Source organism: Pleurodeles waltl, chromosome 6 (genome assembly GCF_031143425.1).
Source record: "Pleurodeles waltl isolate 20211129_DDA chromosome 6, aPleWal1.hap1.20221129, whole genome shotgun sequence".
Taxonomy (NCBI): Eukaryota; Metazoa; Chordata; class Amphibia; order Caudata; family Salamandridae; genus Pleurodeles; species Pleurodeles waltl.
In genome coordinates, this window is record NC_090445.1 from 1,447,800,138 (window position 1) to 1,447,818,166 (window position 18,029).

Genomic DNA, 18,029 nt, shown 5'->3' on the forward strand with positions numbered 1-18,029 from the left:
TGCTCCCCCACTGAATAGAGATGATTTCTCCTCCTCCATTGAATAGTGGTGGGTCCCAGGGGATGAGGTCCCTGGGCCCGAAATCGTCAGGGGGAGGGTGGGCCATGGGGCCTCACTCCTCTACATAACATGGTTCCCCCTTTAATTTGCTGAAAATGCAAATCACATGGACTCTGCCCACTCTTTGCCCCGCACTGTCTACCTTAGTAGAATGCATATGTCGTCCCTCCTTTTGCTAGGATGATGGACAGCTTCCCAGAGGGGCCGCAGTGCATTTCCTTCTGATTTTTGTGGTGCATTTTTTTATTCCGAGGATTTTGAGGACATCTCCACGAAACAAAGAAACACTTACTTCATATAGCTAAGAGGAAGGACCCTGGTTTGATTGAGATTTACGTCTTCTTGCTGGCCTCTCTATAGGAGGATTCTTGTTATCACAGATTTCTGGTGAAGATGCACGAGGAACAATCACATTGCCAAACGCACACATGGTCACTGGTGACATTTCCCTGTGCTCCATTAGGCAGCTGTAGTGTAGGATACATACTGGACATTTACCCAAGGAGGCAGATAGAACTCCACTTGGGTAGATTTTTCATGCAAAGCTGTGGTCATCTGTTGGATAAAAGGGCAGGTGAGATTCCTTTGTAGCCGAGTCACTCACAGCAACTGACACACCCAAACAGATACTCACACACCCACTCACAGACTCATTCAGACACCCACTCACAGAGACACCCTCACACCCAGAGACACCCACTCATAGAGACACTCACACCCAGGGACACCCTCTTACACCTACCTTCACACTAAGACACTCACACCCACTCTCACATCCACAAAGACCCTCTCACATCCATACAGACACTCTCACAACCAGTCCCACACCCAGAGACACCATCTTGCATCTATTCTCACACCCAGAGTGACAGGCCCTGCGGCCAACTCCAGCCACACATGCAGTGTGGGGTTGGGTGGTTATAAGGGTTTGGGCACATGGCCTGGCTACAGGCCAGGCCCTGTGGCTAACCCATGCTGTGCACAGCCAAAGGCCATGCATGGCGGTGGTTTGATTAACGTATAGTAATGAAAATTACTTTATTTTAAAAAACAAAACAAAAAAAACATAGAACTCACTTTAAAAAAAAACCAAAGGTTAAAGGGACTTTATAGTTAGGTGCTGAATTTACTCGCACAAAAGCACAGAAATCAGATGTTATAGTTTGAGTTATTTCAAGTAACTGTAACTCGCGGCCTACGGTAACTATAACTTCCGCCCTCACTATGTACTGCTAATTACCCCAGATATTGCAGTACTCATGACAACTTTTATAATGTTAATAAAAATATCAATCAAACATTAGCTGTCAAATTATTGAATAAAAAGCAGTGCATAGCGGGGGTGCGAGTTATAGTTAACTTAGGCCCTGGGTCCTGGCCTTCATTAAATGGAGGAGTGGGGCCTCGCTCCCCCATCCCTGGGCCGATTTCAGCCCCAGGGACCCTATTTCCCCCGGGCCCAGCCTTCTAAAATATTTTGGGGGGAGGGGGGCCGATTTAAGTACCGGGGACTCCACCCTGGCCTTAATATATTTTTATTGTGGTGGGTCCTCTCCCCGCCGACCTTGGCCCTGAGGTCTTCATTTCCCAAAGTCTAGGCTTAATATATATATATTTTTTTGGATGGGGGCTGTACAAGCCCCTTCCAGGGCCGATCTCGACTCCGGGGACCCCATCCCCCAGGGCCTGACCATGTCTCTGGGTGCTTCCCTGGGCATCCAGTCACCATCATTGGGGAGTGCAGGGGGAGCCTGAAGGTCCCTCCAGTCCCAGCCGGCTACCCACCTCCTGCAGGAGCCGGCATTGCTGTAACAGACAGGGAGCTGCTAAACATGCAGCTCCCCCTCTGTGAGAGCAATAGTTTCCTCCATTTCCCTGCCTGCATCTCTGCAGGCAGGGAAACAGAGGAAACCTCCTCTTCCAAAAAGCAAGAGCTGTTTGACAGCTCTTGCTTGCTGGAACCGTAGTGTTTGCTGTGACTTGGTGGGAGCTGTCAAAGATCCCACCAAGTCATAGCAAACGGGTATGTCCTGGGGGTAGGCACCCGGGACATAGCAGGAGCTGGCACTGGTGGGTGGCAGGCTCCAGGGCCATGTATGTGTGACAAATGTTTTCAGCAAGTTAGCATAATTGTTTCAAATTTGCGGCAAAATTAAAGGAAAAAGTGTTTTTTGTTCTTCTGGGGTCCCTCTGGGACACCAGCACCAGAGCTAAGGGGTCCGGGTGTCCCTACCCTGGCCCCTTTTCTTTTTTTCCCACCTTTTTGTTTGGTACTTGGCTGACGCTGAGGCCCAAGATGGCTGCTAACACTTCTTGGCTGAAGTGTGGGCAGCCAATCAGAGCTCTGCAAGTCTCTTATTAATTGTGAAGTCATCAGGGAGGATCCCCTGCCCTAGATGTACAAATTTGGATTTCCTTTAATAGCTCTTTAACTTCTGAACGGATTTACACCACATAACAAAAAGTGTAATCTGCATCCCTACCTTTCTGGCAAATTCGGTATAATTCTTTCCAGCAGTTTGGGCTGTAGTCATGTTCAAAACTCCTATGGGAGTTAACAAGGGAAATACACGTTTTTTTTACCCCTCGCCTCCCCCCCCCGTATTCTCTGCCCCGCTTGATGGATCACCCTGAAACTTAACATGTGCAACAAGAATCACTGGCACACTTTTGTTCAGAAAATGTTGTGAATATTTGTCAAGTGGTGCCAAAGATATAGGCCAGTAAAAAAAAAAGCACACTTTTTCTATGGAGACATGGCCCTAACTATAACTATCTACTGGTGACTGCCAGTAAGTAATATCTATATATACATATAAAACATGGTTAAGCCTCCTTATTGAATGTTTGCCAGACTTTTCAAGCTTATATTTAACAGAATAAGTGCTAACTGTGAATTATTTGCAATAATTCACAGAGCTGAATTCATTTTTTGCTATTTAGCATCCGCTTCTCTATACAAATAAAAAAGTGAATTGCTGCTATTAAAAAACTGTTTCACAGTGACAGTGCCTATGTTACAGCATTAATCAGCATACTTTACAAGCTCACCCTTGCAGGCCCTTTCTTGATGCAAAAATCCACCAATGAATCCTTCCCAGTGTATGAAAATGAACGTAAATGCAGACTTCTGTAAGCCAATAGTTACCTTGTCCCACATTGTACTTTATTTTCTTTATGTATGTCTTGTTAAACCTAAATTATAGTGTTTGTGCTACAAAATACAGCACGTATTAGAATGCATGTTTGCAATTTCCTTACAATGCATTTTGCATTTAAAATTTCACTTATAATGCACAATGTTGCATTAAACACATTTTAAATATTAGCACATCATCGCCAACAAAAACACACATCTCTCAAAGCATGTAAATGTTATTGCTGCGGTGGACAGCAACATTTCTCATAGCAACTAAAAAGAGAAATGGAAATTAATCTTCCCCCTCCCGCTTTAACTTTTCTCCCTTGCCTGGATCTGCATGAAATTCAAAGGCGTAACAGGCACCTGCGGCCCCTCCAATGCAGGGGGCCCACACTTCTTCCAGAGGCCCCAACCATTCAGGGAGCCCCATTTAGCCCAATGTCACTAATATTTGGATATATGCAGGACTCTCGGGCCCCCATCATATTCTGCAGAGTGACCTCATCATTTTGCAGTACGCCAGTGATGAAACTTGGTATGCCCTATATTAGGGGCAGATGTATCATAGGGTTTTGTCTATTTTGTGTGTATGGGAAAAAGCTTTAGTACATATGTGCCATAGTCAGTTTCATCAATGCTTTGAAAGATTTCATGCAGATTCCATGAACTATACTGAACTTTTAAGCAAACTAAATATCACATTTTCAAATGACATTATGACTGAAACATACCAAGAGTTACTATCGCCGACCGTTCCTTAGGCTTACAATGTGCTGACATGATTTCATACACAGCATGCGCGTGAAAGATACTTTACTGGTAATGGTGTATGCTAGGTGGAATGGTCAGTGGATTCTCACTGCAATGGGCTTGAAGAAAAAGAAATTTGACTTCATACACAGAATTTTAAGGAGGCTGATCTGTCCTCCATACCTATGGTTCACTCTTAGATGTGCTGCACTGTTCATCCCATTCCCCACTCCACTCAGTAATTCTAAAATGTGCAAAGTACTGACAGACAGCCTGCCCCTACGAGTGTAAATAAGCTTTACCCAGTGCTTAATTTGAGCCGGCGGTTGCCGGTGCAGGGCATCCCCACCTATTTTTGAGGGTTGGCACTTATTTTTCTGCCTCAAGCATTTACTGCGAGCAAAATACATGTGGATAAGACAGATGAAGAGAATAACAAAAAAGCGTCACACAGGGATAATGCAGACAGCTGCAAGAGTGAGCTGAAGGGGCAGGGAGAGTGGCGGTCGGCAGCTTTAGGAGGGAGGGGGGCGGGCGGGAAGAACACACACACACTCATTCTTTCACACACAGACATGCACGCATGCACGCACATCCATTAACAACACTCATAACATTCAAACATGCACGCACGCACCAAACATTCATTTTAAAAGTTCACACAAACTCATTCTTTCACACGCACACACGCACATCCATTAACAATACTCATAACATTCACTACATGCACGCACCAAACATTCATTTTAAAACATCACACACACTCATTCTTTCACACACGCATGCACATCCATTAACACTCATAACATTCAAACATGCACACATGCACCAAACATTCATTTTAAAACATCACACACACTCATTCTTTCACACACACACACACACACATCCATTAACAACACTCATAACATTCAAACATGCACGCACGCACCAAACATTCCTTTTAAAACATCACACACACACACACTCACACAAACACGTATCTTCAGCCTCGAGGTCTCAGGAGGGTTGGGACAGCTGCCTTCCCTTATTGGTTGACCTTAGGTCAGCCAATAAGGGAAGGCAGCAGTCCCAGCCTCGTCACAGAGTGTGATGGGGTCAGTGAGACTGCTGATCCCACCCCACTCTGTGACGAAGTGTCATTGATTGACACTCGCCCTGGGGGCTTCAGGGCTTTAACCTGAAGCACCCAGCGCGAGTATCAATGGGTGCCGTTTTCCTCATCACCCAGGGGAGGGCCTTGAGGCACCTTTGCTGAGCCGAGGAGGTCACGCCCATAGGAGCTGTGACCTCCTCAGCCCAGCAAAGTTCAGCTCAGGCAGCCAGGAGTCTGCGCAAATGTCTCACTCCTCGCTGTCTGGGCTGAAAATGACAAGTGTCTGTCAGGCTGACCTTTGTTCATGAGGGGCAAAAGGTGGGGGGGCGTGCCCCTCTGCCCTAAAGGATGGCCGCACCTGGGCAGGGAGTGTCTGTAAAAGGATTAAAGTGGCCTGAGATGGCTTCAAGATTACGCTGCCTCGATATTCTGTGCTCATACATTGAATTGCAGCAGCCGCATGTTTCACAGGAGAGCTCCGGGCAGCTCCACGTTTTGATTTATAAATTAAGCACTGGCTTTACCTTCGGGTCTACCAACTTTCAGCTATGCCTTCAGGCTTAAAGTCACAAAGAAAAAGCTCTTTCCTTTGAAAGAATTAAGGGGCAGATGTATCATAACATCGGAACAGTTTTGCATCCATTTTTGTTTGCATCTAGTATTGAATTTTGCAAACCGACCTACTAAAAGTTTGCTTAATAAAATATCCATATCGGGGTCGGTCTGAATTTGACCAACCCAATTCATATTCATTAAATATGTCACAAATTGTGACTCGGATACAATCAGAGGGATATTGACCTGGAGCAATCAGCAGGCCATTATGTCAATTATTCCATTTAATCAAAGACGTTTTCTTTTTTAAAGCAGCTCATTTCCCTGAAGGAAACGAGATTTTTTTTGAAAAAAAAAGGTTTACATTCTTTTTTAATATGTCCTTGTGAGTTGGCAGTGCCCCACTGGACCACTGCCTACTACCCCAGAAACGTTTCCACATATCCCGAAGAGGTTCAAAGGGGAGTCCTTTTGTTTTTGTAAAAGAGTTACCTCTTCAACATGGAAGTTGGTAATTTTTTCAAATGGTTTGCGACCGTTTCTCTGGTTGCAGACCGTTGATACTTATTGATCCAAATCGCAATTTAGAAAGTATGCCTACACGTCCCTTTCAAATGGTGGTTTGGTATGTATTTCGAACGCAATTTTCGGAGTTGGTAGCACTTTATTGTTCCTAAAATTGGTTTAAAACATACCAGATCACATTTTAGTGCTCTGATATTGCAAACCGAAGCGTTTTTGTTTTTGACCTCGGTAGCTGGATAGAAAGATCCAGGTAGGAGGTACTTGAAATAGCCATTTCAAGAACTTATTTAAAACAGCACAATTCTTGATTTCTCTTAATCAGAAGGAGCTCACACTACTTGTTAAAATAACACTCAAGTGATGGAGATAATAGTCATGAAGCTGTCTCACTTCACAAAATATTTAACGACAGATAATACTCATGTACTATTGTTCTATTTATAAATCTACTCTAATAACAATTTCAAAATTATCCCCTTGGTAGCTTGGTCTGCCTCGTAAAAATTAGGAAACGAACATCCTCTCACCACGTCTTCATTTTTTGCTCGCCAAACAGCCACAGTCTCCCGTAGCAATATCTCAGACAGGATGATGAACTTTGCGCTTTTAACCTTCACCCCACCAAATTATCTGTTTCATGCATTCTTGAGAATCAACTTAATCGGAAACCAATTTATGTCTAAAAACACCTCGTTTGTATTTTTATCAGCACATTACCCTCAATATTGTTTCATATTCATAGTAGTCAACGCTGTAGTGTGTGAAATATGCCTCAACAGTCCTGCACAGACCGGTGAAGGTTACTGATGTGCCTAATCAGTGATGTTCTGCTGATGCTCATGTGAGCACTAGGTAATGCAGAGAAGAAGTCTGCAGAAGCCAAGAAACGCTTCGCAGTGTTCAGCTCGCACTCTTTTGGCACCTCAGGTGCTCTGAAGACTAATATTAGATCACTGAGTTAATAAAGGTCTTGGGCTGTGGCGTGACAAGCCCAGTAGTTCCACTTCAAGCTCTATCTCACTAGCAAGGGACAAGCCAGTTAATTAAATCATGAACTAAAACCTAACATTTAATTAGTGAAAACTGTATCTGAAAAATTACATCGCATTCTTTTGTTTGTTACAGCGAAAGAAATTTACAGTGCAAAGCAGTTCTAGTGGCAAAAAGCAGACTTTCCTGACGGACAGCCAAAAGACATGCAAGTATCTACTAGGACTTTGTTCGGCCATGCACACTTTTCATGTGCAGTCCAGCTCCAGGGAGCGTCGCAGACACCACCACCAGGACTCAACAGGTGAGTGACTAAGACAGTTTAAGAAGAATCATGTATTATTGCTTTCTTTCATCTAAGTCATATTCATTTTCCAAAAGCATTCATATGTCATTATGAAGAGGTTATGAGGTCAAACGAATGGAGATTCATGGACACACTGACCACTTAAACCTGTTTGACTTTCAGAGGATAGTAACCTTTTGGACAGGGGCAATCGGACCTCCAGCTGCATTGCGGAGCAGGAACGGTTGGCCCGGATCCAGAGATTCTCACGTTCTGAGATCATGTTGAATGGGGTGCCTCTGAAAGGAGCCTGTGGAGGTGTGATCAGCAAGTCCTGTGATGCTATCAGTATGGATATGAACAGCGGAAGTGAGGAGCATAGGAACCACTACAGGTGAGGATCCTCACAACAACTCATGTGATAAGTCATAAGCACTAACCTTGATCGTATTCCCATAATGGAATTCACGTCTTCCATGTACAAGGCATTTATCAGCACGTTGTCAGGTTGCTCCATGCATGTAGGAAAGTCACCCAACCCTACATGTAAGAAATACATTGATGCATGTTAAGTGAGCTGGCATTGCAGTCAGCTTTTAGATAAATATTATATTATTATATCAATGGAGCTCTCCCAGCATGCCAATAAAACATTGTTTGTACATTATTAGGCCTCACCATGCAGGAACATGTAGGTGGCTTGCAGGATGGCAGAAGTTACCAATACATTAATAAAGGATAACTTTAATTCCTACAAAACATAACTATATCAACTTCCTCACCTACATGGCGGCACATTCCTCTCTGTCCTGAATTTGTTTCTTTGAGGGGTAGAGCACTGTGAAGCTATGAAGAAGACAATATTCCAATCCATTTGGCCATCAGTGGGTACAGGTGTCACTGAGCATATGGAAGCAGGCAGAATAGCTGCTGAGCTCTGTGACCAAGGGAGACCTGATTAGGGGTCGTGTGATGATAATTAACTTTAGTGAATTTAAGGTAATGTAAATAATAGATTATTTTCTTTTCCTTTCCTAAGTTGATTTATAGTTGTAGTAAACAATTTCATCACAATATTACATCATAGGTTAGGCCATCATGTGTAATAGTGTACATAAATCTCACCATTCTATTGGTCTTTAATGCTTCTAGATACATTTCTATGATTGTTTTCGCAGTGCCATGCCTTACCTATTTAGTCCTTTTATATCATATGCTACCACTGTAATTTAATACTAACTCTTCCAGGACCTATGCTATATTCCATGGCAATAATATAGAGAAACTTTCATTTTGTTTTCCATATATCACCAATGTATTGTTTTTTGTTTTATCACAAATACATGAAACAATTATATATATATATATATATATATTTTTTTTTTAATGAGGGCTCACCTGCTCCTACAATTGATGCATATTAGAAGTACCACCAGTTGGCCACGATTTGCCCTTTGGTATCCCTGACATTGCACTTTCTACCTCTGACCTCAGATGTCATAAATTCAGTACATAAACACAAAGCAAACAGGGCTGTAACAGCCCTCTTTAGGTCTGGGGTTAGCCAAGACCCTCTAATTTAGCAAAAACGTGGATGTATACTAAACTTTATTATAGACGCTTTGAGCTGGCTCTTTATGTCCATTTGTCTGTAATTGTGGCATTTACATTTTTCATCCTCTCACTACAGCGTGGATCAACCCACTTCAGCCACTGACTAACTTCACTATGTCTTAAGGCCTTGCATAATAGATTGTTTTATAGCAGAAATACATGTATTTAAAGAGGCATAATAAAAATATTTTTGCATTCTGGGATTTTATGTGAACGAGGATAATTTTCTGTCCTAATGTGATGAAAAGCACATCTCTCTTCATTGATTGGGCTGAATTATCTTTTTCAGTGGGATGTAGTAAAAGTATCTAATTGTTTATTTCTATTTTAGTTGTGTGAACAAATTCGTAATGCATCGAAATGTAATGATTTTTCTATATTTGAACAATTTAAACAATGTTCCACTTTAGAGTTCCTGCGAGGAAGAGTGTCGAGTTCTCAGTGACTCAAAGGATCTCATGGGGAGGTCAAATGGAAGGATATATTGTGTTTAAATGGTCGCCTTATACATTCTTAAGGATAAATTCCTATATGTGGAAGAGTGCAAGCAGTGCCCCCTTTGGGAAGCAATAGAAACCCCCTATGCCTCGCTAAATCTCTCTCTTTAATCTAGTGTTGTTGGACTACTTCATTTTGTAGTGCCAGGTCATTCCTGCTTGTTTTCATTTCGTTTTTTGCTTACACCCAGTACATCAGCTGAAGCATCTCAATGTGAGAGCCCCTCCAACCTCTGTGAGAAACATCGGAGCTCAGATTATCTCTCGCTCCACTGCACCCCGAATGTGACACTGGGTGAGTATATAGTGTTGACTATGCCATGTTGTAATTAACAAAATGCATATTCTCTTCTTCTTTCCTCTTCCTCTTCCTCCAGGCTCCCAGAGGGTTGAGCTTGGGCATGTTTGATCACATAGTTGAAAAAATGGCAGTATGTTTTGCAGAACCCTTCTTCTGTACAGTCTGGTTTTCACAGAAGATGTGACAAAGCAATGAGCCTCTGGCAGCTTACACCAGTTTAAACTGTTGCAGGAGCATAGCAGAACAAATCACAGGTCACAACACTCGTAGGGCCAGATGTGTCAAAGCTTTTTGCATTCGCAAACGGTGCGAATGCCCGTTTGCGAATGCAAAAAGCCATTTCAGAATGTATCAAAGGCATTCTGAAAGCAATTTTAAGGAATCACTAAAATAGCGATTCCTTAAAATTGTGACCCTGTTTAGAGAGTCGCAAATTGTGACTCTCTAAATAAGAAATCGCAAATAAGGATTCCTTATTTGCGATTTCTAAAGCACGTGTAAGAAGCAATTCCTTAATGCGAATTGGGCATTAAGGAATCACTATTTACCACCAAGTTGAACTTTTGGGGTGCAGCAGAGGGGGCTTTAGGCCCCCAGCACCCTGGGGTTTTGCATTTCCAAAATTGCGATTTCCAGTTAAGAAACCGCAATTTTGGAAATGCAAAAAATTCACAAATATGGGCCTACAGGCCCATAGGTGCGTATGGGGCCGGTATCGCACTTTGCGATTCGATAATAGCAATCGCTATTTCCGACTCGCAAAAGGCATTCTTGATGCATCTGGCCCTTAGAGTAGAGTTCAACTCTGTGGGACCAACTCAGCATTATAGGTTTTATTCAGTTTCATGCAAGTTTATGGCCTTTCACTCATATATACACATTAACAGCTCTCTAAAGGAAACAAACGTGTTTCTGTAACAAGAACAGAGGCTGCACTTTTGTTCTTGGAAATTAATTGCTTGTTAAGTTTCATCCAAATCACACACAGCTAGGAATATCCTCTCGGTGGCATCTCCAACAGCAAACTGGTCACAGTTTAGTACCTCCACCAGACAACATTCCTAACACAGCACATATTTAAAAAAAAACATGACTAATACAATAGACTAGCACGACAGTGCATGCATATATTAACACACCACCTCCCCCCTATAATCACATTAACCTTTACACATAATATTACAAAAGAACATTAATATCTTACAAATTCTTCTGACCTTTTTGGTGCATCTAACTATTCTTTTTCTGTGAATAGTGGTCTCTTGCTGCCATTCGTCTGACACCACATTGTCCAAAATACTATTCATCTCTCCAAACCCCTTGTCTTTGTGTTGCAAACAATGCACCCATTCAACATCATGTCCCTGACTTCTTCTACCATGTATGATGCTTGCTTGTTCTGAAGTTATTTTCACCTGTTGTCTTTGATTCCATCGCCCTTTACCTGTTACTGGTGCTGCTCCTTATCTTGAGATATTGTTTTGGTTCTGAAACTTTTGAATCTCCCCTCCTCACTTTCATTGGGTTCTTGATTATGACCCACTCACCTACTGCCACACAAGGTAGTTGCAAATGCTGATAATGTTTAGAATTCTGTTGTGAATGCTATTTGATGATACCCTTATCTCAAGTCGATCAGGGGAAACCATCTCAACCCTCCCATACTCACCCAGGTGGTCTTGAATCCTGGATAACCAATGACAATCTATGATGATTATACTTATTCCGGGGACATAAGTCAATGCATAACCTCAGCATAACCTCACCTCCCCTGACCTTTTCCATGCAACAACTACAGGGTCTACCTATTGTGAATAGTTGGTGGGTTGTACAATGCCTTGTGAACACAGGATTTGCAAAGTTTCTTTGAATCTTCTCTAATATTGAAAGGGACTAGTTGCACTTTTTGTGTGACAGGTTGGACATTGGGTATCTGTCTAATTTGGTGTTCCACAACTTTTACAACACCCCTCCCCCGTTTACTGAATAAAGATTGGAACTCCATTACTATACCCTTCACAGAGCCTCAATCACAATCTACTTGAGATACATTTGGTTCCTGCACTCTTGAGGGATATTCTGCCCCCCCCCGGTGTAAAGTATAACCACACTTTTCCCCAGTTCCTCCAACCAATGATGTTTTTACCTAGATATCCCTTGGTGTAAGTTTCTCTGCCCAAGGACTGTATATTGGACCAAAAATCCTTCCATATCTATCTCTTTATCACCCAAACACTCTCATTAAATGTTATATCATCTAGGATGGTTATGGGTGACCCTGAACCTACCATAACCTGTAAAGGAATATCATTAACAATGACAGTACACAATAGAACCTTAATTGGTGTGTCTATGTTTTCACGTTTACTGTAAGTATTACATTGTTGAGGGTATCAGTATAGGTTCAGTACCCCTGCCATTGACTCTCACAGTTCTCTTTGAGCTCCTTTAAACGGTCTGGAAATGTCGTATCTTTTTGCAGCTCAGACATCTTTTCCCCATGGCCGGACATTTGAGAGAATTCCCATTATGGAACTTGGACCCACACCTGTAACAGGAGATAGAAGATTGTTTACTCATTGAATTTGTTTTCTTGGTATCAGGTTTAACCACACACACTGACTCCTGTTCAGCAGTGTGTCCTGGAGTTACTGCATTGATGTTGGTTGTGCAGTCAGCAGGCATGATTTTGTAGACACACGGATCTTTCTTTGCTTAGTGCTAATTGGATGATCTCTGTCAAGTTTAGGTTTTTGCAAGTCCATAGTCCTTCCTGTATTGTGTGTGAAAAACAAACACAAATTGGTCTCTGATGTAAAAATCCAGGTTATGACCAAATTTTCAGGGGGCTGCTAACACTAAGGGCCTTATTATGACTTTGACAAGGGTGTTTCCTTCATCACAAATGTGACGGATTTCCTGTCCGCTGTATGACAATCTCCATGGAATATAATGGGATCATAATAAGCCAGATGGTATATCCGTCACATTTGTGATGGAGGAAACCCCTCCGTCTAGGTCATAATAAGGCCCTGAGTGAAGATGTATATTCTTCAATACTTTCATCATTCAGTTACTTTCGTTTGTAAAAGTTGTACCATTCTAACATAACACTAGGTTCATCTGTCAACTGTTTCTGCAGTCCAGCAGTGGCCTCAAAGCAAATATTCCATAGACTGTAACCTGATTGTGCTTGTGAAGGTGGCACAGGTGACAAGCTATTAAAAATCTATTGACCATTGCTGCCAAACAGTAACACAAACTTTCCAGGTGAGCTATGTTCGATGGCATCAATTGCCACTAAATCGTTCTCAAAAAGCCTGAACCACTTTATAGTAAGTTTTCTGGGATTTTTAAGAAATGGCAGCAGTTGAGTAATCTGTTGAGCCATGGAAGTATTAATGTCAAAGTGTATTCAGTACCCAAATGCAATGCTGTGTAAACATAGGTTATCTGAACAACTCTACATAAGCCCAAAACAAGTTAGTAGGTATAACAACAAATGTACACAGGAAGCTGCACAAGCTGTCAAAAGACAACTTTGATTCTGCTATGTGGAACTCAGCAATCATATCACATTCATTTATGCTTAAAAGCCTGAATGAAATATTCTCAGAAAGTCATAAAAAGCTGTACAAATCAGTGCAGGTGAGCCGTGATCCTCTAAAGTGTCCGGAATTAAGCTGTGCAGATCAGCGAGTAAACTAAATTATCAGTATTGTGTGCGCATCATTGAAAAGTACAGAACGTGCTTCACAGTAGTAATTATGCTGGATATTCTTCAAGGGCCAGATGTGTCAAAAATCCGATTTGCATTTCTTAAATAGCGAATTTAAAGAAATTGCAAAATGCAAAATAGGATGTATGAAATTTGTGATTCTGTAATAGCGATTTCTTAAAATTCGCAAACGCTATTACCGAATCACAAATAGAGAATGCAACTCCATTCATCCATTTGGGCCTGTAGGCCCATAGGTGCGAATGGTTTTGCATTTCCCAATTTGTGAATTCCAGTTAGGAATTAGCAAATTAGGTAATGCAAACCCCAGGGTGCTGGGGGCCTAAGGCCCCCTCTGATGCACCCCTAAAAAATATTTGCGGACATGTGAAGCACACACATGCACTAGGAGCATGTGTGCGCTATATTTCATTTTTAAAAATGCATTTATAATGCATTTTTTAAAATTGCACATGCTTGGTAATTGCATTTCCTAAATGCCCAATTTGCATTTAGGAAAAGCTTGTTACATGCGCTTTGGAAATCTCAAATAAGGATCCCTTATTTGCGATTTCCTATTTAGAGAATCGCAATTTGCGATTATCTAAATGGGGTCGCAATTTTAAGGAATTGCTATTTTTGCGATTCCTTAAAATTGCACTGCGAATGCCTTTCATTCATTGTGAAAGGCATTTATGCATTCGCAAACGGCCAAATTTTGCGATTCGCACCATTTGCGAATTCAAAAACGTTTGATACATCTGGCCCTTAATGTCATGACCGGGGCAGGCGTGCTCTACGTACAGATGTGCAGCCAAGAAAACTGACATGTGTAGGAAGATTCACACAGGAGGTGATCGCACACTTTGGGCCATATTTATACTTTTTGACGCACAACTGCGCCAACGCAGTTGTGCGTCAAAAAAGTTAACGCCGGCTAACGCCATTCCAAAGCGCCATGCGGGCGCCTTATTTATGGAATGACGTTAGCCGGCGCAGCTGACTGGTGTGCGTAAAAAAAAATTACCCACACCAGGCAGCGCCAGTGTAGGGGAAAATGGAGCTTGGGCGTCAAAAAATGGGGCAAGTCACGGCTGAGGCAAAATATTGGCCTCAACCCGATTTGCGCCATTTTTTTTGACTCCCAACCCCCATTGAAATGACTCCTGTCTTAGCACAGACAGGAGTCATGCCCCCTTGCCAATGGCCATGCCCAGGGGACTTATGTCCCCTGGGCATGGTCATTGGGCATAGTGGCATGTAGGGGGGCACAAATAAGGCCCCCCTATGCCACAAAAAAAAAGAAAAAAAATACTTACCTGAACTTACCTTAAGTTCCCTGGGATGGGTCCCTCCATCCTTGGGCGTCCTCCTGGGGTGGGCAAGGGTGGCAGGGGGTGTCCCTGGGGGCATGGGAGGGCACCTCTGGGCTCCTTCCGAGCCCACAGGTCCCTTAACACCTGCCCTGACCAGGCGTTAAAAAATGACGCTAAAGCGGCTGGACGTCATTTTTTTTTACCCGCCCACTCCTGTGCGTCATTTTTGCACGGGAGTTTAAATAAGGCGCACATGCCTTGGAGTAATTTTTTAGACGGGAACGCCTACCTTGCATATCATTAACGCAAGGTAGGTGTCCACGCAAAAAAATAACGCAAACTCCAAGATCTTTGGCGCTAGACGGGTCTAACGCCAAAGTATAAATATGGAGTTAGCTTTGCGTCGGATTTGCGTCAAAAAAACGACGCAATTCCGGCGCAAAGAGAGTATAAATATGCCCCTTTGTTTACTACTGTTGGTAAGCAACACAGTACAGTCAAATCTTGCAGAGCACGCACAGGGGCGAAAGGAAGGAGTCCTCTTACAATTTGTAAACATTTCTAAAATTAACAAAATACCTCTCAGTGCAACGTACACTGTGTAGAATGAGCCCCAACAGGCCGAACAAAGCTTGTATCCATGTGGGTAGGGTCCATCAAGCTCTTGAAATCTCAGTAAAGTCCAAGTGGCCCAAATCAGCCAGGAAAATCTTAGAGGTGCCATATTATGAATAGCAGTGTGTGACAGAAGATCGTCGCCAAATGCAACAAGAACGGAGGCTGCACGTTTGTTCTTGTAATTTGATAGTTTAATAAGTTTCAAGCCACATCACCCAGGCCAGGAACATCTCTCAGTGGAGGCTTCAACAGCAAACTGCTCAGAGTTTGGAACCTTCACCAGACGACATTCTTAACTCACACAATTTTAAAAGAATACAACATGTCAATTACAATATACTCGCGCAACATCACACACATAATATCATGCATATATTATTACAGTTCCGAAAGGAGTTTTTTTTTGTACTGACGCGTCTTCCTTTCATTTATTTCGTAAACAAACTTGGGCTCCTTCCAGACACTCGAGCACTGGAATGCATCGTAAATAAATGATCCTGCTGTGTCAAGTCCAGATCGTCAAACTCATGCAGTGGGTGAAAACAAATGTGAGGGCAAAGGCCTGAGGGGATTAATGAAACGATCTCCGACTTGCGCATTTCCCGTGCCAAGCCTTCTAGCACTTCAGCTGATCCACTGTTAACTTTCAACTAATGTCTAGTTGTCCATCAGAGGAAATAGATATTAAATCTTCTTGCCCCTGACACAAATCAGCATGTCACAGGCCTTCGGCCATATGAACTTCCTAGCCCTGAGAGACCACCACTGGAACTGAGTAACAGATGAGTGCCCAAGGTGAAAGCTCGTTGGTCCCAGCAAGAAGGACCCCTGTGGACACCGAGAAGCAAAGAAAGACTCGACTAACTGGTGGTACCAATTCCCTGTACCTTGCAGAAGTAACCACCATGCTGAAGACAAAGAACTGCGACCCAACAGGCTCTATGGGTGAGCGTAAAGAAACTGAGGGTCCAGCATCCAAAGATGGAGAATGAGGTCTCTGCTGAGTTTCAAGCCTCTACTCCCTGCCAGGACACCTCCAGCGAATAAAGTACCAGCAGAAAACCTTTGCAGCTAGTACTTTGGTATCTCATTCCTGATATTCACGAGTGCCGTTTCCCATGAGTGGGGTGCAGTTTGCAAATAGGTGGCACCACACCCACAAACAACATATATAGCGGCCCATTATAAATGGGGGCTATGATAACTATGCCTCTTTTGTATTTCCACAGGTATCAATTATGGACACCATAAACCATAGGTAGCATCTTATGACACCACATTAGTTAGGTGAATTGCACCATATCACAGAGCATGTATTATTTAGGTAGTCAAACAAGGCGTGGTACCAGGTAGTTCACCTTGGTCCTGAAGAGGAGCCTAGGGGTAAGGCTCCGAGACATGTAGACTAGGAAGCCAGGTACATTACATCCCCCACTTCCGCAGCCCCCTTTTTAATCATACCGCCTCCAAGAAATCTATGAAATCATTGGAATTACTAGGAGACAGGTATTTTTAACTCACCCAAGACCCCACCACTCCTATCCCTCCTATGATTCACATTCACAAGACCACATCAGTGCTCCCACATATCCCATAGGTCGTAGCACACCCTGCTCCGTAGAGGAACGAGAAGAAACCCAATGATGAAGCATGCCACCAAGGGGTAACCCTGGTGGGTGAGGGTTTTTGTAACAGGAAAATCCTTTTTCCTATCCATTCTGTGTAGTTCTTTTTAGCTGGGCCTCTTTTGTAATGTTATATAGGCTATAAGGAGGACAGCCCCAGCCACACAACCTCCTTCTCCCTCTATGTTTTTGCAATATCTAGGTAGCGCAGAGCTGTGGGACTTTTTTTGTAGATTTACTACACCAACATGTGAAGGACCTTCAGCACACATGGCAGAAATCACAGGTCTTACATTCTCGGCTGAAGAAGTAGAGAGAATTTTAGCTTCAGTATTCCCGTTTGGTGATACATCAATATCGGAGAGTGTGGGAGACAGTAAGGACTGGGACGAACGCAACACCCTGGAAAGGAATCGAGTCAAAACCATGATCCACGGGATCATGATGACAGAGTACCTCAGAGCAAATGCAGCCCCACAAGGTCTCGTAGTCAGAAATTAACCTCTCATTTTCCAACATGACATGACTTTTAAAAAAGACTGGTCACTTATATCTTGGCATTTTACCCGGGTCTGGTTGAATCTCATCATTAAAATGGCAACACAACTATCAGAGGAACTAAAGGGTGAGATTCTCACCATAGAGGTTTGCCTAAACTCATACCTATCCACAGGGGCCCTTAAGAAACGCCTTGAGGAATTAAATCAAACAATACGTGAATATGGGGTATACCTTAAACAAATAAAACATCAAAAAACTTAAGAAGGACATAAGCAGGTTTTCACATGCAAAAGTATACCCCTATATCAGAGAATACCATGGGGGTCATTATGACCCCGGCGGTGAGTGATAATGTGGCGATAGTATTGCCAAGCCAACAGGCTGTCTGTACATACCGCCACATTATGAGAATGGTGGGTTGGCTGCAGCCCCAAC

The 18,029-nt window shown here is 42.9% G+C and overlaps 1 protein-coding gene across 1 annotated transcript in view; it reads left to right on the forward strand.

The window, feature by feature from the left end:
• FRMPD2 (FERM and PDZ domain containing 2) overlaps positions 1-18,029 on the forward strand; it is a 393,759-nt gene that overhangs the window by 121,646 nt on the left and 254,084 nt on the right. Inside the window, exons 15-17 of the mRNA XM_069240896.1 lie at positions 7,254-7,422; positions 7,588-7,798; positions 9,707-9,810. Of these exons, the coding sequence (XP_069096997.1) occupies positions 7,254-7,422; positions 7,588-7,798; positions 9,707-9,810 (484 nt within the window). The remainder of the gene's footprint in view (positions 1-7,253; positions 7,423-7,587; positions 7,799-9,706; positions 9,811-18,029) is intronic.